Source organism: Myotis davidii, unplaced genomic scaffold (assembly GCF_000327345.1).
Source record: "Myotis davidii unplaced genomic scaffold, ASM32734v1 scaffold96, whole genome shotgun sequence".
NCBI lineage: Eukaryota > Metazoa > Chordata > Mammalia > Chiroptera > Vespertilionidae > Myotis > Myotis davidii.
Genome location: NW_006289416.1, coordinates 11,426,433 through 11,452,557, shown reverse-complemented (window position 1 = coordinate 11,452,557; position 26,125 = coordinate 11,426,433). Strand labels below are relative to the sequence as shown.

Sequence of the window (26,125 nt, the reverse complement as noted above, 5' to 3'; positions counted from 1 at the left end):
CTGCCTCATTTGGATCCAGTAAAAGTACATGAAACATAACTATAACTTCATGTTTCATCTATAATAATAAAAGCATAATATGCAAATTGACTGAATGACCAAACAGCAGAATGACCATCCATATGACCTTCCAGACCACCATGCTATGACACGCACTTGTGCCAGGCCAGCAAACGTGGGTGCAATGCAATTGGTTGGGCGGGGGGGCCTCCATCGCCCTATGAGCGCCCTGCAGAGGGAAGCCCAGGCCACCGGCTGGCAGAGTGATTGATCAATAGGGAAGCTCCATGATCACCCCAAAGAGGGAGCCCCAGGACACTGACTGGTGGGCTGCAGCGGGTGGGCGGGGCCTCCCTCTGCGAGAAGGGGGTGGTGGTGATCCCTTGTGGAGCCCTGGTCGGGTGAGCAGGGCTTACCTCTTTGGGGAGATTAATCGCAGGGCTCCCGTGAGAGGAGGAGGCCGGGCTGAGGGACCCCCCCAATGGGACCCACCCCTCCCCCCGCCCCGCCAGAGTGCACAAATTTCTTGCACCGGGTCGCTAGTATATGAATAAAACAATCAAGATTTGCATTCGATAAAATCATAAAAATAAATATATATTCTATAGTATTCTTAGCCCCACATAACCAAAGGCAGACTTAGACCCACAGTGCCTCCAACTCCCATACACACTGACAAAATGAATGAGTTATTTTAATGCAAAATCCATCTTGGTAAAATATAACCTTATATGACTATACTGATACAGTATGTATAACCTAAAATTAAGATTCCTCCAAAGAATCTCATTCTACTTATAACTTGTTTTTACTAGTAAATTGCTGATACTTTCCCCTTTATAACCTATCTTGGATTCACATGTTAACTTTGAGATTCAGTGAACCTCAGCAGCATCACTTGTAAAATATAGGGTGAATTACTACTCCTCAAGCACAAAAGAGAGCAGAATAGATGTTTCTACCTAGTAACCTCAAGTGCTTAATCCTACCTGAAGGTTTTGTCATTAGACATTAGTAGTCAATCCTAATTTTAAACCAACTACTTGGGTCATTGTTGTGTCACTGCTAACCTCCAAAAGGTAACAATTTCTGTAATGATGGTTCATTTTCTTTAAGCACACCGTTTCCATCCATCATATCCAATTTTCCACCCATCAGCAAACTACAACAGTAGAATGTGCAATGCCCCCCATGAACTCTGAATGCACATGTGCCTGTGAAAGTGGCCAAAAGAGAGACATACACAGTGTAGTTCTGAATAGCCACCCCCACTTTTACAAACTTCCACCAAAAACTCGTTCTGTCAAGAAAGATGTTCAAACTCACCACTTCTAGGCTCTTTTATATATTAACAAAATATCATTATATGAAAATATAGGTTAGTGGAGCAACAAATTCCTAAAGTGCCTTAGAATTAAAATGTTTGTAATAGCGCTAACCAGTTTGGCTCAGTAGATAGAGCATTGGCCCGTGGACTTGAAGGGTACCTACTAGGTTCAATTTCAGTCAAAGGTACATACCTCGGTTGCATGCTCGATCCCCAGCCCTGGTCACAGCATGTGCAGGAGGCAACCAATCGACGTGTCTCTCTCACATCAATGTTTCACTCTCTCTGTCTTTCCCTCTCCCTTCCACTATAAAATATATGTGTCTTATAATATCTACTATCCTCTTTATCAGTTTAGGCCCCCTTTTCTAATTTTTATGTGGGGGTTTATTTGTGTGATTACTTGCAAAAAGGTTTATTTTTGCAGGGTTAAGTAAATTCATATGGTGTTGGGAAAAAACCACACATAAACCAACAGTACATAGTGAGCTAGCTTCTTGGCAAGTTTTCCTTAGGATAAACTTACATTAAAGCCTGAGCACCTTTGCACTCACTCTTCCCACCTTCTGTCCTTCACATACCCTCACTGCCTCCATCTGGCTTGGCTCCCTGTCTCTCACATCCCTATCTGCACTCCCCCAACCCCAAGATCCCCACTTGAAAATACAGCTGCAGCAGAAAACTCCAAGAGAATAGGTTTTATAAACAGCAAGATTTAAAAGTCCCATTCATCTAATGTAGACTTCTAATTTAATACAACTGGTCACAACCACATCAAGAAGGCCATGTTTCTATGAGCCCTCTAATACAACATGAGTAGCAATTCACTTAGCAAGGCTTTATAAATATTTTACTTTTCCATAATATAGTATTAATGATTTTCAAATAAATCACTTGTCGCACCTAAAACCCAAATTCCTTAACACCACTTACAGGTCTAAGAAGTAATTCTAGAAGCCAGTTTAGAAGTTCCACTGATGAATTTTTTCTTTGCTCCTTCAATAACTTATTTAAAAAATGTATGATATCTATTAGCAGTTTCTCATCTTCAATGCAAGCAGGAAGCACTTGTAAAAACCTATAACAAAGAAGACAATAATTATGGTTTCTAGCTCTTAAAGTGGTGTTGATAAATGTTTAGCAATCCAGCTGAGAAGTGGCATACTGATTTGTTGTGTTTGCCCATTTCCATAGTGTAAATACCCCCATGGCCAACTGCAAGCCACAGTGTGACAAAGAGCTGTGGAGACATGCACAGCAGCCTTTCTCTATCATAGATGTAATAGGTACAAATAAACTCGAGCAGAGATAATAGTGAAGTGTTGTAAAATAACACTTGGGAAGTAATAACTTTTATATAATCATTACCTTTATTTTCATTAACATATTTAATTCTAAGTTTACATAATTTATTTTAAAGAGGGGCTCTCTTTAAACCAACTAACTTGCAAGACTCCAGACAATGTAAGCATCGGCTCTCACAAGGCAGTACTGGCTGGCTCCAGCATACCACCGGAAAAGCAAAATAAATCCTGACAGCTGACCTAAATAAAGGAGTAGCAAACTTCATGTTTAATGAGAAAGTTACCCATGTTCTACTAGAGCAGTGGTTCTCAACCTTGGCTGCACACTAGAAACACCTGGGAATCTTTTTAAAATCCTGATTTCTGAGCCTCATCCTCCGGAAATTCTGTTTCTTTGTTAGGGGGTGGGGCCACAACATTAGTAACAAAGAAACCGAATTTCCAGAGGATGAGGCCCAGAAATCAGGATTTTAAAGATTCCCAGGTGATTCTAATGTGCAGTCAAGGTTGAGAACCACTGTACTAGAGTCACATGGGCTAAAATGTAAAACTGCTGCCAATCACTGCTTCTCAGTCTTGTTGCAACCATCTGCTGCCAGTTAAACATGCTATATTGACAAGCTAGCAGCCGTGGGCAAGCTACGGCCCGCGGGACGGATCCGGCCCGTTTGAAATGAATAAAACTAAAAAAAAAAAAAAGACCGTACCCTTTTATGTAATGATGTTTACTTTGAATTTATATTAGTTCACACAAACACTCCATCCATGCTTTTGTTCCGGCCCTCCGGTCCAGTTTAAGAACCCATTGTGGCCCTTGAGTCAAAAAGTTTGCCCACCCCTGAGCTAGAGCCTTTCCCATAGCTACTAATGGACTTGCACATTGGGCAATCAACTTCATGATATTCACAGTAAAAAGAAAAATTAGATCATATACTTATGGGCGGGGGGAAGAAAGGGCAAAACAAAATAAAACAGCCTGCTACAAGAGTACCAAACCTATTCACCAATCCACTGATGTCCTGAGTTATTTATAATATGGGCAGGAATAAACATTCTGTTTGTTCATTCATGTCTTAGCCTAGTCATTTACTTTTATAAGATAACAAAATTTCCCATGACAAGGATATTTTTAAAATTGTTGTAAGTTTATTAGTAATTCCTTCTAAAATTCAGTGATTCCGTTATATTTTTTTTTCTCTTTTGCTGTTATTAGATACTTATTGCAGGTGACAAAAATCCTGAGGTTTTTCTTTCTATAAAGGCATTTCTCTCATAATACATGCTCTTATCTTCAAAGGTATGGAGATGGACCCAAACACAATTCAGTCCAGGTCTCTGCACCGGGTAGACTTGAGGTTACACTGACCTGTTTAGTGCGGTATGCCAAGCCAAGAACTTCAAGGCAGCCCCACATGGGCTAGTGCCCCCCTTGAAAGACAATCTGTCATTCAGAAAGTAAAAACTCATGCTGGTGACAGCAGCCCTCACTTCTCTATGGGCGGCAGCCTGAACAACAGCATGGAGACAGTCCTGCAGGCCACTGGCTGTGTGTGTCACCTTCAGAGTAAGGGTGTCCTCTGAGGATAAGTTCAGTGTGTCTAAGAATCTATACAAATTGAAAAAAGAAAGAGTGACATAAAGCTATTTAAATAAAAGCTCACTTTTATTATGAACTCTTACCAAAAAATTGTTTTATTTTCATTTTCTTTTAATTAAAGGTTGACTCACAGCCCAAAGAAAATATGGTGTGTATCTGCCAATAAGGCTTTTATACTAGTATCCTCAGTATTTACATTGACATTTTCCTGCTTATACAACCATAAAGTAATTTTCACTCAAATAAGAAAGAACTGACAGATTAGAACAGTAAGATATTCAGAAGCAATTATCATCATCATCACAGTCATGACAACATCTTACATATACTTACTGACCTTTTACTCTGATCCGGAGCACTTTTCCTAGTGATTTACATCAATTAACTAAAACAAATTCTGCATAATCTCTAAAACAGCATAGGTGCTCTTTGTTTACCCTTGTGTGATAGTTTTTAAAAAGTAATAAACTATATGTAATATAATCTTTAAAATACAGTAAAAATTATAATCTTCAGTGCAAAAGCAAGAGCAGATGACAGTAAGTTAAAAAAAAAACAAACAACACCTACTTAATCGAAAGGAAAAATAAAACCTAATAATTAGGTAAATGTAAATACTTTTTCAACTAAATGTAACAGCTTACTCTTGGATTTTCGTTTCAGAGTTCATTTGCTTCAACAGATTCTCAGTCCCATGATACCAGGAGAGGTTCCAAGCTATTCGAAGCATATCTGAGACTGGCGTCAGGGCCAAACAATCAGCAGATAACGGCAACACTATGGAGTAAGGACTCACAGCATGGTGGCCAAGTACATGTACTGGTAGGTGATACCTAAAAAAAATGTATACAAATAAATAAAATATTTTAAGCTCTAATGCCTCTCAAAAGAATGAGCCACAAACAAGGGCTAGTTCTGTGCCTCCCATTCTACAGCAACCCAGAGATCAGTTTCCAATTATTCTTTTACCTCTTCTAACCTCCCAAAACCATTATATTAAACTCTTTCCTGTGGACTTACCATATTCCATATTGTATCAGCCTTGTTTGCAGATATATAACTAATGCCCCTTGAAACTAAGCCCTATGGCTACAGTGAGCCATACATAACAGGTGTTCAGCTAAACATGAATGCCTACTTTATGTAAAACACTGTATAGTATCTACCATTTATTCAGTTATGTGCCATGGCGATGCGATACCCATTTTACAGATATTTAAAATGATCACCATGACCACTAAGGGACAGAATCACAGCCTGACAGAATTATGTTTTCACTTGCGAACATAATTGCAAGACCAATACACTTAGTCATTGTGTGTCACCAAGAGAACCCAGAAATATTTTTAGATCTAAAAACAGATTCACAGCCATATACATCTCTTAAACCAATCAATGTTAATTGACCATGTTTAACAGGACAGCAATGCCTAGCACGTTCAAATGTTAAAGAATAATTTTGCTAATAAAACATATCCCAAATCCCTAATTCATGTATTTATGACTAATGTTAGATAAATACAATCAGGTAAGATTACTACAGGGAAATTTTGTGTGCTTTTTCATTTCATGCATCTCAATAAAAGAGGCTAAGGTAGAGTTCTCTATATAGAAATAAGATTGATAATTTAAATAGAAATAATGCTTTTTAAAAGTTGGAATTTTCCACAAAAGTAACCAGGGCTCCTTAGAGAAATGGCTAATGCTAGGACTGAGACAGGGAAATCGAAGGTGAACCTGGGACATCTCTTTGTGCCAGAAAGAAGAAAGTAATAAAGACTCATGGGGCTAAGTGGAAAGGACCCAGAACAGGAGTCTACTTGATAGGACTGGTACTAAAGGAAAAGAGGTGAGGCTGTCAATCAAAGGACAATCCTTTAATAGTTAGAACATGAACTGCAAATTAAACCTAAGGAAGGTAGAAGGAAGAAAATGATAAAAAGCAAAGGGTACTACATCATGACCAGTTTTAGAAACCACTACACATCTACCAGATGGGCAATGATTTTAAAAATAACGTTACTATGAGTAAAGGAATAACAAAGCCGTTTTTTTCCCTGTGGACAAATATGGTCTTAAGCAAACTCTCTGGCTCCTGACAAGCAGACAACCAAAAAGATGTAGAATGTCAACAATCTTACTAAGTTGCTCTGCAGAGAGTAAGGATGACTCCCTGCATCGGTACTGGGAGATGTGGGATAGCGGGAAGCCACAGTTCTGAGCGCCCGAGTGCTGTAGGTCAGTGACATGCTGTGGGGACCTGGAGAGCAGGCCTGGGCACACTGACCAGATATCATCTTTTCTAGCAGGACACAGGGCTTCTATGCCAAGACAGCTCCCAGCACCACACATGTCATCTCATTCTAAGTATGACCTACTGTAGTTGTGTATTTTATTATTTAGCCAAACCTGAAGACCATGAAGAGTGGGTGATATCTACAATCAAGACATTTTACTACTAAGAATGTGTCCAAGAGGAATTCTTGCACAAATATATCAGGAGACTTATACAATACTGTTTAGAGGAGTGTATACTGCAGCAAAAACACAGGATCAACCCAAATACTCTTTGACAGGAAAAGGAACAAACTGTACTAGAATCTAACAACAGAATATTAAACGACAGTGAAAATGAGACTACATGTAATATATCTACCAAGCTATGAAATGGTATTTTTAAATTAATAAGCTTTGTTAAGATACAATTTACTTACCTCTAAAATACACAATTTTAAGTATACAGCCCGATGGATTTTTTTATATGTATTCATGTGTAACGACCACCCAGAATAAATACAGAACATATCCATCATCTCAAAAAGTTTATTTTTCTCCTTTTCTTGTAAATTAACTACTCTCCTTACCCTCTTCCAAGAGGTAACTACTGTTCTGACTTCTCTCACCATAGGTCAACTTTACCTGTTGAAGAACTTTAAGTAAATGGAATCTATAATATATGCCCTTTGTGGTTTCTTTCACTCAACATTAGGTCTATGAGACTCACGTTGTTGTGTGAAGAATAGTTTCCACAGATTGTGTACAATTGTATGAATGTAGCACAGTCACTTATCAATTCTTCCTATTGTTAGATATGTGGAATGTTTCTTGCTTTTGGCTACTATCAGCAAAGCTGTTATGAACAGTCTTTTTTTAAATATATTTTTATTGATTTCAGAGAGGAAAGAGAGGGAGAGAGATAGAAATATCAATGATGAGAGAGAATCATTGATGAGCTGCCTCCTGCACCCGTCCTACTGTGGATCGAGCCCACAACCTGGGCATGTACCCTGACCAGAATTGAACCTGGGACTCTTCAATCTATAGGCCAGTGCCCTACCCACTTAGCCAAACTGACTAGGGTTGTTATGAACATTCTTACACAAAGAAAAAAAGAGTAGGTGATGCAAATACCAACGCTGGTGAGAGTGTGGAGCAGCTGGCACTCACACTGCTGCTGAGAACGGAAACTACTACAGCCACATGGAATACTGTCTGAAAGCATCTATTAAACCTAAATACCCTCTGACCCATGTGTGCTCAAAGCACATGCCCACTGGTGACAGAATTACAAGTTCATTGCTGCACATTCTTACACTGAACCCTACAGAGCAATAGAAATGACCGACAGGCAAATCTTTCCACGTGGAGCAAAAGAAGCTGAACACAAGAATATACCCTATTTACAAAGTGCAAAACCAGCAAAAATAACATATAGTAACAGAAATTAAGATAGAATGACCTGTGTGGGTGGTGGAAAGTAATGAAGGAGCATAAAGGGGTTTCCTAGATTGCTGGCAATGTTCCTTATCTTATCTGCATGGTAGTTACATGGCATATTTGGAAAAAATTATCAACAATACTCGTAATTTATATACTTGTGGTTATGTAGGAAAATGTCCTTAATTTAAGATTTAAGGAGGTACATGCTAGAATAATTAGGAGGGAAATAAAAGTATGTCTGAAGATTATTTTCAAATGGGTTAGGACAGCCGTGGGCAAACTACGGCCCGCAGGCCGGATCCGGCCCGTTTGAAATGAATAAAACTAAAAAAAAAAAAAAAGACCGTACCCTTTTATGTAATGATATTTTCTTTGAATTTATATTAGTTCACACAAACACTCCATCCATGCTTTTGTTCCGGCCCTCCGGTCCAGTTTAAGAACCCACTGTGGCCCTCGAGTCAAAAAGTTTGCCCACCCCTGGGTTAGGAGGAAAAAAATTGCATATAAATAAATATATGAGAGAGAGTAAGAGAGACGAGGCCCATGAGTTAACAAGTGCTAAATCTAGGCTGGAAGTTATGCCAGTATTCACTGTCGAGTTCTTCCAACTTTTCTGTAGAAACATCTGCAGAGATACATTCACTGACCTCTCCAAGCACACAGCGAAGGGAACATTCAAACACTGTAAGTCACATGGTTTAAATGAGAGGTGAAACTGTGACAGACTGACAGATTCTGATGTCCATTTCTATAACAACAGTTCTCCTTCAAGAACAACAAAGAAAGAAATATGTCACCTTCTAAAAATGGAAACCGGCAAACTGAAGACTGATGGCGAAGCAGGTTGACTGGGAGGAATAACAGACCTGGTTTGTAAAGAAAACACAAGAGGAAACAGATGAGTGGACCACAGCTTTGTCAAACAATATAGCTTGTCTCACTGCCCTGACTAAAACTTAACTCACTAGGTGCAACTGGTTCTATCATTTAGTGTAGTTTTAACAAATTTGCTACTTCCTGAATTTGCTTATGAAGAGTAAATTCTGCTTTTCTTTAGAAGTCCATATGATAAATGATTCATACCATGCAGGTGCTGGACTGGCAGATGGGTCTGGTACCCTCTCCTGCTGACCCTGCTCAAGCTCAGTGGTAAACAGATATTACCATCCTAAACATCTTCCCAAAGGTTTTAAAACAATAAAATATTAAAGAAAAACATGCAAAATTCAGAGTACTGAAAAATGTATCACTTACAAAAATTACTGCAGTAATTTAAAATTTTGTAGTTCATAATGTTCAAAAATAAAAGTTCAGGGTGACTTTTTGAACCAATGGGTTTTTTAATACTGTTTACTCAAACCCAAAATCATCTGAGGTATACCTACCATGGATAGCATAAGCTTCATAAGTTAGAAATGTCTATGTGTTGCTATAAAATTGCATCAGAAACCTTAGATAAATAATTGTGAGTAAAAACACTTTCTAGGTCTTAGCACTCACCACATATCCATTCTTGATATTTCATCAAATAATAGGAGACAAAATAATGCTCCAACTTCAGTCACCACAGTACAATCTTCATGAAATATCAAGGAAACTGAGAAATAAAAGCATAATGTTATAAAATATTAGAAAGGATGAACTTCAAATTTAAAATATCTTAACTGGAAGGAAAGAGATGCCATTCTCAGAGAAAGGCAACGTTGACAGATTAGCTGACATTACTAACACTGTGACCCTCTAATATGCCGTGTGTCAGCGGTTCTCAACCTGTGGGTCGCGACCCCTTTGGCGGTCAAACGACCCTTTCACGGGGGTCACCTAAGACCATCCTGCATATCAGATATCTACATTACGATTCATAACAGTAATAACATTACAGTTATGAAGTAGCAACGAAAATAATTTTATGGGTGGGTCACATGAGGAACTGTGTTTAAAGGGCCAGAAGGTTGAGAACCACTGAAGAGGCTGCGACAACAGTGTCTGATTGGTAGGTGTGGGAGGAGCCTGTAACTCCCAGAGGACACAGACGCTGCTGGTGCAGCAACCATACCCCCTCACTGGGCAAAGGCCACTTTCAGTTCATCAGAAGCAAACTGATCCAGGGTCTAAGAAGGTTTGCCAAGTCTAAAGGTTTGGCTAAAGTTGCTCATTGAAAGATCTCAATATCTGCCCTTTCCTATAAACATATAATCACAGAACTTGGACTTTTGACTTTAAAATGTTGTATTTGTGCTAGTGTTGTTTTAATATGTATGTCTTGACCATTACAAGCCACCCTTAATGCCAATTTAACGACAGAATCAGATATCACACCAAAGGTTCAGGATGTAAAGGCATAAACAAACAAGGCTAAGGAAGCAGATGCTGGAAAGAAGGCAGTAGTGACTGCAGCCACAGCTCTCTCTCTCTTCACAGACAACAAGTACCGTCTGAGCTCCAAAGGACAGCTCCATCAACGGGCACAGAACAATTGAAGGCGTCAACCTCTCCCAGCTCCAAGGTCTACACAGTAACAGGGTTACCAGGAAGCTTCCACAAAAGTACTGAACACTTTCTATTGCAATGGGTTTTAGTGATTTAAAAAGTTTGCTATTCTGCAAGTTAAATGGAAAGTAAATGCTTCCTACAGTTAAACAATATCACTTAAAGCTTAACACTGATTTCACCACTAGCAGAATGTGTCCCATTTACCTCTGAACAGCAGGGTCAGCAGAGAAGCCTGCTGTGCGAGGGAAACACGGGCGCCTGGGTCCGCACAGAGAATCTTCCTCAGAAGTGTGAGGCTGGGCTGGATCAGACATTCTATCAGCTGGCCAGAAGGAAACACACCGTTACTCTATGCACATTAATTCTAAGGTGAGCTAAAACAGACTCTAGTATTATCTTATTATAGTCTTATTATTATCTCATTCTAAATTGTATGCTTTATCAAAATTGTGTGAAACAAAAATGCAAACAAATATTAAGAATTATTTTCCACTGAAAATAAGCTTTGTATATACTCAGGCTTATACATCATATAGAAATTTTAAGACTAGTTTTTCTTCACAGAGGTCCCACTCTTAGAAATAAACAAACAAGGTAATGGGTGTTAGGACTTAAACTCCAAGGACTTATGCAAATTCAGCTGAATTCACTTTAAGATCTGATTAATAAAAATACCAATCTGTAAATCCAGAACTATAAAAAATAAACCTGTTAGAAAAGAATAATTAAATTAACTAGTTCAGACTCTGAAAAGTACTAGAACTTTATGCATACAAATGAATCCTTGTATTTGCACATGACAAATTATTGTCTTTATATTGTTTCATTGACAATTCTTCCCTTCTCTAAGTCCATTAACTCAAAATGTTTAGAATTCTTTACAAGTTAATATATAAATATGGCTTACATGATCACTTTTCTATTAAGAAGATCTCTAACCTCAAATTGTTAATAGCAAATATAAAAGGGATTATAACATACACTATATATTTCCAAAGAATATGAACTACTTTTTAATAAGTATATACATGTGTGCACTACTATGGACTCAATATTTATGTCCCCAAAAAATTCATATGTAGAAACTTAATCTCCAATGTGATGGTATTAAGAGGTGGGGCCTTTGGGAAGAGATTAGGTCGTTAAGGGTGAAGCCCTCAAGAGTGGGAGTAGTACCCTGAGAAAAGAGACCTCAGAGAGCTCCCTCTCCCCTTCTGCAGGTGAGTTCACAGGGAGAAGGCTGTCTATGAACCAGGGAGCATGCCCTCACCCAACACAGATCTGCTGGCTCCTTGACCTTGGACTCCCAGCCTCCAGAACTACTGTGAGAATCAAATGTTTGTTGTTTATTAGTCATCTGGTCTATGGTATCCTAGTATAGCAGCCTGAACAGACTAAGACACACACACAGACGCAAACACACACACAGACACACACGAGATATTACTGGCTCCAAAAATCTACTTGCTTATAGATTAGTTACAAGTATTTAACAATTTGCAAAAAATTTTTTAATTTTTATTATTTATTTTACCCTCCCACAAAGTACTGTTTGATTGATGTATAGTTTCAATGAATACATACACTGAGAAACAAATATACATATTCATACTGGACTAGTAGCTTTCACTCCAACTACCTTTAGCTGCCACTTTTTTAAAAAGTAGTTTCCACTGCCCCCCGCAACACAGTGCACACCAAAATTATATTTTTGAAATGTTAATAATACTAAAAGAACACTTTCTAAAAGTGTTTGAATCGTTTTTGTCCAGGTTCCCCACATTTGCAGGGACTTATTTTCTAGAGTCTGTGTTACCGCTATTAAAGCCACAGACAGGCTGTGTATGCTTTTTTAATTCCTCTCACCCAGTTCCCACTAGTGCCAGGATAGAAATATTAACCATGCCCCATCTTCCCACTCAGTAAAAACCTTTGCATGTAAGTACAAAGTTATCATTTCTCTCAACTATTAAAGATAAGTTACAGATGTCACATATTGGAAAAAAACTAATCCAGAGAATAGACTAACAACACTATAAAGTTAACTGTATATTTTACACGTTTGGTTTTTTTTAAATAAGCCTTTAAAGAAAATACAGCTACAGGACATTATTATTTTACCCTCCCACAAAGTACTGTTTGATTGAGTCCTCTAAGAAAGATGGAACAAAATAAAATTACCATATACTAGGTAAACTGAGAAAGAAACATGCAATTTACTGTTGGAATTAGATCAATATCTTAGAAGGTAATTCCATCAAGTGACATTCTACAGGTAAAATAAAGATAATGCAGAGCAGAGACAACAAACTACTTTTATAAAGAGCGAGATGGTAATAAGTGAAGCTTTTCTGGCCACATATAGTGTGTCCTACACTTTTTTTTAAACAACTCTTTAAATATGTAAAAACCATTCTTAACTCAAAGGCTATAAAAAGAACAGACCAGGCCCAGTAGCAACCAATGTCTGCCAACCCAACACAGCAACCAAAGGTATTACCTTGCATGATCACAGCAAGCTGTTCTGCAGCTGACTTTCTCAAAACAAGGTCAATGTCATCTGAAATAAAGATTTCATACACCTTTTCAACAGTCTCCAACTGCAAACCAAAAGAAAAACAATTTTTTTCATCTACTTCCAATTCTCCTAGAAAATTTCATAGTTCATACCACAAGAACAAAAGCTCAAAAAGTCAACTTACTTAAATAAATGGCATATTTACATGTCAATATGCAACAATAATGTGCTAGGCCAGGGAGGAACTTAGGACCTCAAACAAAGAGCCATCCTGTCAATGAGCCACTTAATGTATATTTTTGCTAGGAAGTCATTCCTGACCACTAGCAGCCTAAAGAATTTCAGAGAAAACATCCCTGCAGGTAGGAGCAGGCAACCCTGAGATGAGCAGTCCAGACTCGTGACTCAGGACTTCTGTTGCTCCAGAAGCCCACAGCTGCAATTCCCTTGGCCCTGTCCCTTTCCTCCCACTTAGAGACCACAGAGAAGGCAGCCCTATGGGACTTGCTGCCCAGAACTCCAACAAAGCCACCCCAATACCAGACCGTGACTGACATTTATGCTAAAACAGGGTCTGAGCTCGCAAAACTCAGAAGGAAAAGAGAAGAAAAGAACAAAGACAACACTCCTCTTTTCTCCCACCCACTATCTGCTGGCCCTAAGTACTCACAAGACAGTTCTAGAATGGCCACTCCTGGCCTTCCTCCCCCACCACACTGAGGACACAGGAGGGACCACCAGTGCTTAGGACTCAGGGAACCCCCAACAGGACCTGGTGCGTGACCAGGGAAGTTTCTCCAATCCTCTTGCCATGGCTGTCATACGACCCCAAACACTCAAGTTGAAAGAACAATGAACATGTTTCCCATTTTAAGACTGTCTCTGTGGTTAACAGACCCAGGGCTTTGTTCCTAAGATTATTTGATGCCAATCAGAAACTCATTGTCCTGAGGTCTTAATGCTTGAGGGAGTGACTGTGTGTGTGTTGGGGGAGGGGGGGGATAGGGGAGGGAGGAGGTGGGTAAGTCAGGGGTCTGGGCGGGGCTAATTTGAATCAGCTGTCTGTCTGTTTCCCCATTTCACTTGCCAAGGAATTTTCCTAGCTTCTTACTATCCTGCCTCAATTCTATTCCATGTGGATCTACAGTACTACCACAGGCTTAGGGGGCTGCTCTACACTGAAAAGAGAAACTGCCTTTACCCCTATATTATTTTTTCCTCTTACACTGAAGAGGCTTAAAATTTTATCATAGGAACTTTTTCCTTCTAAGCTATTGTAGACAATTTCCAACATGAGAACAAGAATTCTAAATAGCTTTATGTCAGTGACATATGGTCTTAAGAGTCATCACAAAATTTATTTCCACTAAATTAGCCTTATGTTGTACTTAAGACACTATTCAAATTCACTGCATCTGTGGTGTATGTACTAAATGAAAAGGGACATAGTACCTGGCATTTGGTAGACACTCAAGAAATCTTAATCTGTTCCGTATCAAACAACCACATAGTAAAAAACTCAAAAGTCACCTTAATAATCAGCTCTTTCCTGTCATCCAATTTGAGTTCAATAGGTTTTTTCACGATAAATAAGTTAGTAGCTCTGGCGAGAACTCTGGCATCCATTGCAGGGCGCTTTCTCTCAGCCCCCTCTTCCCTGTTAAGATGACAGACTAACAGCTTCAATGCTAGTGAACGGACCCTGTGGAAACACAGTAAATGAGGCAACCTTCTGCAATCTGCAAACCTTCTGTAACATGCAGATGTATACAAAGTACAGAGGTTTTCAGTCACAACACAGTAATATATATCAACACAGTAATTAGCCATGCTTATAGTGCTATCACTGATAACATTTTACTTTTTCTATTAAAATATTTAGTGTATAACTACAATCATTCTTTCAATTTTACTTTTATTAATAAACATCAGAATTAAAGAATAATCAGTAATTACAAATGGAGAAACAGACTCACTAAGACTGTGTACTTCAGTCAACATCACATTCAACTTCACTAAGTCAAATTCAATCTAAATTCTGACTCCAAGTACAGTGATCATTCTCAATCACCAAAATGATCCATGAGCAGAATCAATGTTAGATCGGACCTCCAGGGGGGTATCACACTAATAACTAGTATCACAGCAATGTATAAAAATCTTATATTAGGGATCAAACAGATTCCCCTCGAATATGAACATACTTTGATTCCCTTCAGAAATCTGTTTTATCTGGAATGGATTAGGTATAAGGTCTGTTGAGTCCATTGAGATTTTAAGAAAAGATTACATACTGCATGCTACTGGACAGTGGAATGGAAAAACAGAAAACCATCACATGGCAAAGGGCATGGAATCGGGAGAGTTTGACAACCAGTTACCTATCACACCTGACAGGCTGTTGAACTACATGGGAACTGGGCACATTTCAAGCAATAATCCAAGTACTACTTATAAGACGATTAAAACCTGCATACTCAGAGAGGCCTCCTTAGCACAGCCATGGGCTGTGTCACCTTGCTGTGTCCTGACACCCTGAAGTGCCCTATCATAACACTGGTCTAGAGTTTTTACAATTAATAAAGTATAATTGATCAGACCTCTCTTCTCAATTCCATGCCCACTTCAGAAAGGGCCTGACTGTGTGTGCTGCTGGGTTCCGACAGCCAACCTCAGTTCCCAGCCACATGGGTGATGCTCAGTAAGTGCTTCCCAATTCTAACCAGGAATTTAAAATCATAAAAATCATCTCTAGAGACTAATATTTACTCCAAGTTGGTGTGGGAATCAGGCAAACTCTCCCTCTTCCATTTGTTGCAACCTCCTGAAAGCTAAGAACAGCAAGACACCTACGTAATGCTTTCCCCTGCTCCTTTCATTCCAGTCCAGCGCTGTCAGTTATGGACAGTCACCACCACAGTAAGAAAGTGAGAGTGGGATGTGTGAAGCATGTATTTATGCAACTCCTCCTCTGGTCTACAAAAGTAGCATCGTTTGGGGTTTAGCCTGGGACACCAGAATCCGGTTATTCATTCCTCTACACTATTTCTTTCAATGAATACATTTAGAGCAGCGGTTCTCAACCTGTGGGTCGCGACCCCTTTGGCAGTCGAATGACCCTTTCACAGGGGTCTCCTAAGACCATCCTGCATATCAGATATTTACATTATGATTCATAACAGTAGCAACATTACAGTTATGAAGTAGCAACGAAAATAATTTTAGGTTGGGTCACAACATGAGGAACCGTATTTAAAGGGCCAGAAGGTTGAGAACCACTGATTTAGAGCACATTTATGTTCCAGGTACTCCATGAAGTGCTGATGGTGTAAAGATTAGCCAATGTACAAGGTTCCTGCCTAATGGAATTTATGGTTTGGTGGGTTGTGGTAAAATCAATCAAATAATGAAAGCAAATATGGAACCCAAACTGCCTTAAGTTCTGTGTAATGGGACCTTACCCAAAGAGAGGTCTGGCCTTGCCCTCCACTCCTGGGAGGGGATCGCTAAGTCCCTGGAGTGCCCTGCCTGCTAAGAATGTCTGTTTACCAGGAGACCTTGGGCCCCCAAGGGTGAACAGGAAATAAACTTCTTGTGTTCAGTGACCATTTCGGCGGAGGGATCATGCTACACCAGCACATGAATGAACATGTGGAAGCCAATCCCCCACCCCAAGGAGCACGGACACTTTAATTCCATCTGCGCTGCATCACCCCTGACTTTACTCTCTACACTACACTGAGATTTTTATAATCTCTCCTTTTAATTTTCCTCCTTCCATTTTCTTCATATTTTATTTCCACCTACTTTCTTATTTTCAGTCTGATCATCTGCTTATAAATAAGCGGCTGTTTTATTGTGGTGTGAGGTTGGGGAGAACAGAATTGTCCACTGTCAAAAGAACATGTTTGTTCCTCCCAGCTTTTCAATCCACTGTTTTTCCTCATCACTGCTTATCCCTCTGACTACACTTCTGTCTCTTCTCAATGAGGAAAAATCTAACCAGTTACCTAAGAGAGCACCAGAGAACACGCATGTTGCATTGACAGAGAGGGAGCAACCGCACACTTCTGCTTTTCTTTGAGTTAAAAGAATACTGACACTGATGTCAGAGGACAAGCCAGGCAAGATTAACCCTTTGCGGTCGTATTAAATTTGGACATGGGTGTCGTACTGGTCGGAATTAATTTCCATTGAAAGAGCAGTGATACATAACATGCAAGATTATGAAGGATAAACAAGGTTTATTAATTCTTTTTTGGAACTACGTCACTACTAGTAGAATCGATATAAATGTTATCACTTTCTACGTCAGAGTCAGTATTCAAGGTGCCAAAATAAAACTCTTCATCATTACTTTAGATTCACAGTACACTTCTTTCGGTAACTTTCTTTTTGCCATTTTGGAGTATTATTTTGAAATATCTTAACAAGCAAGAATGCCTAATTATAGTTAAACGTACTTTGTAAAGCTTTATTTGAAATTCTGCGAAGTATCTCCGAAGCTTGTCGATTTCTTCACTGTCAAAAGGCGACTGACTTGCCACTGTGTTTTGCATGGCAAGTGTGGAACGACCACGTTTGTTTATATTGAGTTTCGATATCTCCGATTTGTCGGGGCAACGTTTTGGTTTGTGGCAAGGTCGCTTAGACACTTAGGAGCTTTCAGAGAAATTATGAACTGATACATGAATGAATAGAGTTAAGATTCGTACAGTTCCTTGCTGTGGTGGCTGACAGCAGACATACGACCGGAACGGTAAAAAAGCTTTGGTGGCTGAGAGTAGACATACGACCGCAAAGGGTTAAACCACCTGCACACTCTAGTACATAAGGCAGCTGGTCTACTACATCTTTGTGAAACCCTTAATTTTCAGAACAGATGTTTAGAAAAGGATCACTCTAGGCCAGGGGTGGGCAAACTTTTTGACTCAAGGGCCACAATGGGTTCTTAAACTGGACCGGAGGGCCGGAACAAAAGCATGGATGGAGTGTTTGTGTGAACTAATATAAATTCAAAGTACACATCATTACATAAAAGGGTACGGTCTTTTTTTTTTTTTTTTAGTTTTTTTCATTTCAAACGGCCGGATCCGTAGTTTGCCCACGGCTGCTCTAGGCTAACCGTTTCTAAAGAGGGCAGACGAGATGCTCTGTACCTTCTGCAATCTATTGATGTGCATGGCTCCTACCTGCGCACAGCACTATGAACAGCACCGAGGGCAGCAGCTACACCAGATGCAGGTCCAATCACTGCACTGGGAATGGATGGTATGTTTCAGGAAAGCACCCAAAACTCCTACATTTGCTTATAGCTTCACCCATTGGTTCCCTCTGTCTAATAAAAGAACCACTTTCCTTTACCTTCCACATTCTATTCTGTCCCAGACTGATGTAATGACTGCACTATACTTTCTTAGAATGTCCCCATTCATCTTTCACACTCAAAAGCCTCCGATGCACTTACGACGGCTTCTTCACGAGCAAGAGTCGCAGAATGGACTTGAGCCGGGTGGTGCAGGGGAGGACCTCCTCCCCTCCCTCAGAACTCGCCTTGCTTAGGAGGAGGATACAGTTCCCCAGAGGGTCTTCCGGGTCAGCATAGCCCTAACAGGTTTCAGTAAAAAAGAAATTATTGTTTGATTTTATATATATTGCTTAATTTTTTAACCTAAAAATAAGAACTACATTGACCTGTCAGGCAACTCAAAAATATCTCCTAATTTAGCTACAAAGTCACTTTTCAAAATAACCTACAAGCGGTAAGAAGCCTACCTACAACTGTATTTAAAAATAGTACTGAAGAACTTCAGGAAAATATGCCAATCCTCAGGATACCTGCCAGCTTTCCTGTTTTCTGGGACTCTAGTAGATGAGGCCCCCAGGTCTTCAGACCTGTCCCCACAGGACAGAGGTGGAGTATGGCAGACACACCTGCGTGGAACCGAACCACATGAGCCTCACAGCTCCTGCTCTACAAGCTAGTTCCTATGAGGGCACTGCCCACCTCTACCTTCTCTGAGAGGGTCAAGGACCTGGACTTCCCTCACTCCTTTAACGCCCACAAGGACTGCTAAAAATGCTGTTTCCAAGAGTTCATTAACCAAAGGAAAACTCTAGTTACATACTAGTGTATGCATAGAAATCATTCCTGAAGCAAGTTTAGTTATGGAAAGTCTACTTAAAGGCACTGTTAGCTTGGCCGAAAAGCCTTCACATAAGGCTGATTCTATTCCTCACGTCCTGCTAAGTGCCCGCACCTCACTCTGAACCTCCCGCCCACATGCACAGATAAACACCTCTGCCAGAAACCCCTTCCTATTCATGCTTCCATGGATCAGAAAGGGAGGCTACATGTCATACCTGCAGCACTGGGATGACAGGACACAGAGACTCGATAAACCTGTTCCAGGTCAGCGCTGTCATCATCAATTGTCCCTGCAGCAGGTATAGCAGGATGGCCTTTGCTGCAGCATTCACCTGCCCAATAACACAGACAAGACATCCGGCAAAATGAGGTGGTCCCCCGAAGGACTTGTATGAATGCATATAAGTATAACCAGTGGACATAAGACACTGGGGGGTAGGGGAAGCCAGGGGATTGTCAAGTGCAGGGGAAAAAAAAGAATACATATGTAATACCCTTTGTAATACTTTAAGTAATAAAACAATAAAAAAATAAAAATAAAACAGGAAACCAAAAGGTAGCAATGACTTGAATGCATGGCAATGGTTCTTTTTCGTACATTAGAGTAATTTAAAAAAAAAAAAAAAAATGAGGTGGTCCCTGAGTTGCCGGACACACCTGGAACACATGATAAAACCTAGAAAGGTACAATAAGTAACATCTCATCCTTCAAATGTTCCTATTTCTGAAACATCATCTTACACTCTGCTCCCAACCAGTCTTCCCCTAATGATATCCTTTTATCATCTATATAATAAAAGCCTAACCGAACCTTACAACGATGACCAGAACAACCGGTCGCAATGATGTGCACTGACTACCAGGGGGCAGACGCTCAACACAGGAGCTGCCCCCTGGTGGTCAGTGCGCTCCCACAAGGGGAGTGCCACTCAGCCAGAAGCCGGGCTCACAGCTGGTGAGCACAGCAGGAACCTCTCCACCTCCGCAGCAGCACTAAGGAGCAGCAAGCCAAGTGGTAAGGAGCGAGGAGTCCCAGACTGCGAGAGAGCGCAAGCTGGGTGAGGGACGCCCCCTCTCCCCCTCCCCATGGGTACAAATTTTGTGCACTGGGCCTCTAGTTAGGGTATATTCTTCCACTGAACAAAAATGTGCCTCAGTGAAATAACCTGCTTACTATAAGGACTGTTTGGTTCTCTACATCCTAGATAAAAAACGTAAGTAAAATGTTTCATCTGTCCTGTATTTTGATTCTCACACTTTCAATAACATTTCTTTTTATTTAAACAATCAACATGTATGAACCCAACATTAAAGACAAGTTTATTTTCTGTTTCTTATCATACTCTCTAGTTATATTAGGATATTACCTTGATTTAGCTGAGTGTCTAAAGAATTACAGTTTTTTGCACTTACTTATAACACACAATACCTCATTTTTGGGATCTTGAATGCCAAATGCAGAGATTTCATACAGGACTTTTGGGTGAAGTAGAAAATGAATTCCACTACAGAGTGAAGACACAGGTTTAGTGACATTATGGACACCTAAACATTCCTGTAAAATAACACAAAACGTTTTTTAAAATTAGTGACTGATTTTTCAAAAGGATGCATCTTTCTCTGTTTAAAATTCAATTCAATTTTACTTTTCACTTCATTGAAACTTTTCTTTTACCTCAGGAGGATGAAAAAGATTCTCTTGCCCAACAGTTTTTTAGTCTGCATGAGATATGTATTATGTTACCTTCTGCCAACAACAGAGTCTTGATAAACTGAATAACCAAACTATTGAGACAACCAAATCTCTTAAGTTGTTCATAATGATAGACATAAAAGAAATAAATAACATAGTAAATGATATACCCAAAAGAATTAAAGCAGGAACTCAAATAGATATTTGTACACCTGTGCTCATAAAAGCATTGGTTACAATAGCTAAGAGATAAAACTAATCCAAATGTCTATCAACAGAGGAATGGATAAACAAAATGTGGTACATACAAACAGCATATTCAGCCTTAAAAAGGAATGCAATTCTGATCTGTTATAACATGGATGAACCTTGAAGATACTATGTTAACTGAAATAAACCAGACACATACATAAAATATATGATTCCACTAATATGAGACACCTTGAATAGTCAAATTCAGATAGAAGTAGAATGGTGATTGTTAGGACCTGAGGGGAAGGGAAATGAGAAGTTATTGTTTAATGGGTACAGAGCTCCAATTTGGGAAAAGGAAAAAGTTCAGGAGATGAATAATGTTGATGGTTGCACAAAAACATGAATGTACTTACTACCACTTAACTGTACACTTAAAAGTGATTTAAATGGTAAATTTACGTTATGTATATTTTGCCACAATTTTTAAAACGCAAATTAGACAGAGCTAAAGAAAGAAATAGCATACTGAATGACAGCACTGAGGCATTTCATCAAAACAAAACAGAAAGAGACATAAAAATACAGCAGGTCCTGAAGAACACGAAGGGTGGAAGAAAGCCTAACATAAATCTCATGAGTGCCCCCTCTGGAGAGAATGGCGAAGCTAAGAGAGATAATGACTGAGAAATACCCAGAAATGCGCGCAGACATGAGTTTTCAGATTGAAGAGTGCTGAACAAGGTACATAAATTTTAAAAATGTATAAAAGACACATTGTAATGAGACAAGAAAAAGATCTTAAAAGGAACTATGAATAAAATGCAAACCAGTTATATTAATAGTAGACTTCTCAACAATGAAACAAGGACAAAGCAGTATCACAAAGTGCAAAGGAAAAACGGCAATCTATCTGTAATAATCTATAATAATAAAAGTGTAATATGCTAACTAGACCGGACGTCCTTCCAGACGACCTTCTGGACGAAGCTGGGGCTATGAGGGAAGCCTGGGTCCCAGGTGCCTGCCAACAGCAGGCCAAAGGGAGGTCTGGGTCAAAGGTGCCGGTGGCCGGAGGGAAACCCAGGTCCCGGGTGCCAGAGGGAACCAAGTGCCAGCAGCCAGGGGTAGGAAGGCCTACTCTTGCACGAATTTCATTCGTTGGGCCTTTAGTAATTATATACCCAGCTAAGCTATCATTCAAGAGTAAGGTAAAGCCAAGATATTTTTAAACATATGTACCATTAGTCACAGAATGTCACTGAAAATATAGAAAAACTTATTTCAGTAAAATGTAGACTGAACCTAAATATTTATCAATAAAGAAAAGAAAGAATATTCTAACTAAAGAGCAGTTAAGATGAATGGACCAGGTAGATCTCAAATCCTACTATTAGATGAAAAGAATAGGCAGCAAAAACATATGTATAGTATAAAACAGTAATACGTAGTATTTATAAAGACATGCGTATATAATAAAGATACATATAAACAATGGTTGGGAAGGATAAATGCCAACTTTATAAGCAAGGTTATCTTGGTGGAAGAAGGAAAAGAAAGAAGCTTCCACTATAAGTGTAATATTTTTATTTCTCTGAATAAAAAAGGATCGGAAATAAAAATGGCAAAATGTAAACATTTGTTATATATAGACTAGAGGCCCAGTGCATGAAAATTCATGACTGGAGTGGGGGTTCCCTCAGCCCGGCCCGCCCCCTCTCACAGTCCAGGAGCCCTCAGGGACAGGAGGCGACCCAGCGATCAGGAGAAGGCGACGCCCCCATTACACCTCTGCTGTTGCCACTGCTGATAGCGCAAGCCTTGACCAGACCTGCTTACCTGGGTCTTGGGCGGCCCTGGGCGGCTGGACAGCCGCCATCCGAGGCTTGCCTGTGCCTCGAGCCGGCCCCGGGCATCTGGGGTGCTGAGGGGACTAGGGAAGTTTAATTTTGAAGTTATAAGAAGAAAATCCAATGTTAGTTCACAAAACAGAAAACCCACCTTAACAATTTCCAGACAGCAGTGGTAAGTTTCAACTTTCACTTGTAGCAATGGGTGAGACAACATACGCAGAAACACTTTCTGACTTTCCCCTTGTAGTAATGGACTGGCCTGTGCTGATTTCCAGCTAGCAAAATGATAAAATATCCACATCTAAGGCAAGGAAATTACCAAACAAAGGAAGTTGAAAAGCATAGTTGAAGGAGTTTCTTCCTATTCCAATTCTTTTAACTGGGATCATATTTAACTAACCCAATATTAGTATTTACCTAAGTACACACTTGTTCCATGGTAGGGAATACTCCCTCAAAGAGTACAGAAAACAACCCAGCCAGTGTGGCTCAATGGTTGAGTGTCAACCCATGAACCACGAGGTCACAGTTCGATTCCTGGCCCAAGTTGCAGGCTTGATCCCAATAGGAGGTGTGCAGGAAGAAGCCAATCAATCTTTCCCTCTCATTGATGTTTCTATCTCTCTCTCCCTCACTGTTCCTCTCTCTAAAATTAATAAAAACATTTTTTAAAAGAGTATAAAAAACACTAACAATGTCTTTAAAAAACTATACTTGTTATATCAATTGGTGCAGCCATATGGAAAACATGGAGGTTGCTCAAAAAATTAAAAATAGAACTACCATATGATCTAGCAATCCCACCTCTAGGTATATATATTTAAAGAAAAACCAATATCTTGAAAAGATATCTGTACTCTCATGTTCATTCCAACACTATTCACAATAGTCAATTTTTGGAAATAACTCCAGTGTCCATCCATCAATGAATGAATAAAGAAAATAGCTGTATGTATACAATAAAATATTACTCAGCCTTAAAAGAAAAAGGAAATCCTTCCATTTGTCACATGGATAAACCCAAAGGATCTGATGCCAAATGAAATACCTGGTTTGAATGGATACCAAAAGAAATAGCCCCAGCTGGTTTTGCTCAGTGGATAGAACCTTGGACCATGGATTGAAGGGTCCTGGGTTCGATTCTGGTCAAGGGTATGTACCTCGGTTGAGGCAACCAATCTAAGTTTCTCTCTGTGTGTCTCTCCTCTCCACTCTCTCTAAAAATCAATGGAAAAATAAAAATTATTTTTTTAAAAAGTGTAAAATCCAAGGATAATTCACTTAGGTTGTAGCATGGCATTTTAAAGTTTACTCTTGAATAAAACAGTAAACTGTCTTAATACAGTTCATATACAGTTCAAAGGTCAGACACATGTAAAAGCAATTTAAACTAAAAAATAACAATATTTAAGACCAATTTCATTTTCACTGCTCCTAACTTCACACATATGCATGCACACACCATGCACATGCACACATACACACACAATGTCCTATAATATAATCATATTAAGAAAGAAAATATTACATCTTTGAACAAAGGTTGATGATTTCCTCTATTAGAGGTAAATGGTAATGATAGGAAAAGCTATGCAAGGCGTGGTCTGCCATCTCCACTAATTCTAAAAGATTCTTCTCTCCCTGAAAAAAAACAAAAAAAAAAAACAATGTCAAATTCATATACAAAATTCTCCACAGCTATCTAAGCAGCTTTAAGAAATTAGATTATTCAGAGGCCCTGAGATTCCTTACATTTACTTAAGTCCATTTTCTCAACAACCATCTAAAATGTCAGTCCAGGAAGAAAAATGTGGGAGAATCCCTACACTTGCCACATGAGGCTGTGTATTATTTATCTCTGAGCAGGCTTAAACTTGTAATTGAGTGGCCTGGTCCTCTGACTACTTGTTCGTAGTCCTATGTCCCTGCTAACTGTAGCTCAAGGCAGGGCTCATGTTCTTATAATCCACCTCCCCCTTCTAGAATCCTGACCAGTTCTGAAAACATGAGAGCAATCAATACAAGTGTGGTTAACTTGACAATGCAAAAAGCTACAGAAATAATTCAACTTAAAGACAATTCAAACTTCTATCATGGAAGAAACAAGAAACCAGAGGAATCAAGATATGGCAAAAAGAAGAGGGTAAAAAACGATAATGGATAAATAAAGGAAAATTAGAAATATAACCTTCAGACAGACTCCACTGTAAGGGCAAAAATAAAAGTTTTTGTCCCAATTTTTAAGATCTTCAGGACCCAATTTGATATTTTCAGACAATAAACAATTATTGTAGTCAATGTTTACCCTAAGACTCAACCCTTTCACTGATCATATTCTAAAGAATATCCTAATAGTATCTCTAAAAGGAATAAGGAACAATACATAATTATTGCTACAACATCGTACCTAAAGGCAGCCTATGCCTTACAATCTAGTTCATGACTTTATTTAATAACAATATCAGGCTCTTTGTGTGAATAAATAAGGGTCTATAAATATTAAAGAAAAAATGTGTCTCCAAGTAAGCACTAAAATGGTCCTTATAATTCTGTTTATGTTGTGTTACTCTTCATACACACTATGCCACTTCAAAGAGGCACTTATAAGTTTAAGCCTGCTCAGAGATAAATGAGAATAATTACTCATTTTCTTCATACTACTGGTTTCATTATATACACCATTCATTAATCTAAAGTCTTCATCTTACTTTTATACAAGCCATATCCTTACTTTATTCTGATAACTGACCCATTCACTAACAATGTATCCTATGTCTAACAATTCAACTATTATATGTCCATCAATTTGAAAAGTATAGGTTACACTTTCTAAATATTTTATCAAAGGAATTTAAAAGAGATATTAATAAAGCTTTTTACCTCCTTCCCAACATCAGACAGGAAGTTACAGGCACACTCAATGGAATAAACGGCCTCTGCAGCTCGTTTATAAATGCTGTAGTTTTCAGAATTCAGCTGTTCCAAATAGGCCACAGCAGCTTCGTGAATGTTTGGGTATTCCAAAGAAATAGGCATGTCCAATGAAACTAGAAACAATGCTGCTGACATAGACTCTGGTAAAAAGTGGCTTGCCTTGATAAATGGGGAAAAAAAATGTTAATTAAAAAAACAATTTTAGATAAACATAGCAAAGTATAAATGTAGTTCAACTTTCTAAGTATTCTCTATCTCAAAGTCTCTGCTTTTCCAAAGAAACCTCTATTCCCCAAAACACCATCTCTCTGTATGGCTTTATTCAATACAATTTTCCTATGCC

At 39.1% G+C, this 26,125-nt stretch overlaps 1 protein-coding gene across 1 annotated transcript in view; it reads right to left on the bottom strand.

The window, feature by feature from the left end:
- Positions 1–26,125, bottom strand: part of RTTN (rotatin) — a 110,145-nt gene that overhangs the window by 59,056 nt on the left and 24,964 nt on the right. The window contains exons 12-25 of the mRNA XM_015562684.1: positions 25,729–25,941; positions 24,377–24,489; positions 22,997–23,123; positions 20,540–20,665; positions 19,326–19,442; positions 18,430–18,569; positions 14,493–14,664; positions 12,856–13,044; positions 10,649–10,793; positions 9,452–9,548; positions 8,749–8,817; positions 4,873–5,061; positions 3,998–4,237; positions 2,261–2,405 (exon numbers count right to left, since the gene is read on the bottom strand). Coding sequence (XP_015418170.1) covers positions 2,261–2,405; positions 3,998–4,237; positions 4,873–5,061; positions 8,749–8,817; positions 9,452–9,548; positions 10,649–10,793; positions 12,856–13,044; positions 14,493–14,664; positions 18,430–18,569; positions 19,326–19,442; positions 20,540–20,665; positions 22,997–23,123; positions 24,377–24,489; positions 25,729–25,941 — 2,082 coding nt within the window. The remainder of the gene's footprint in view (positions 1–2,260; positions 2,406–3,997; positions 4,238–4,872; positions 5,062–8,748; positions 8,818–9,451; positions 9,549–10,648; positions 10,794–12,855; positions 13,045–14,492; positions 14,665–18,429; positions 18,570–19,325; positions 19,443–20,539; positions 20,666–22,996; positions 23,124–24,376; positions 24,490–25,728; positions 25,942–26,125) is intronic.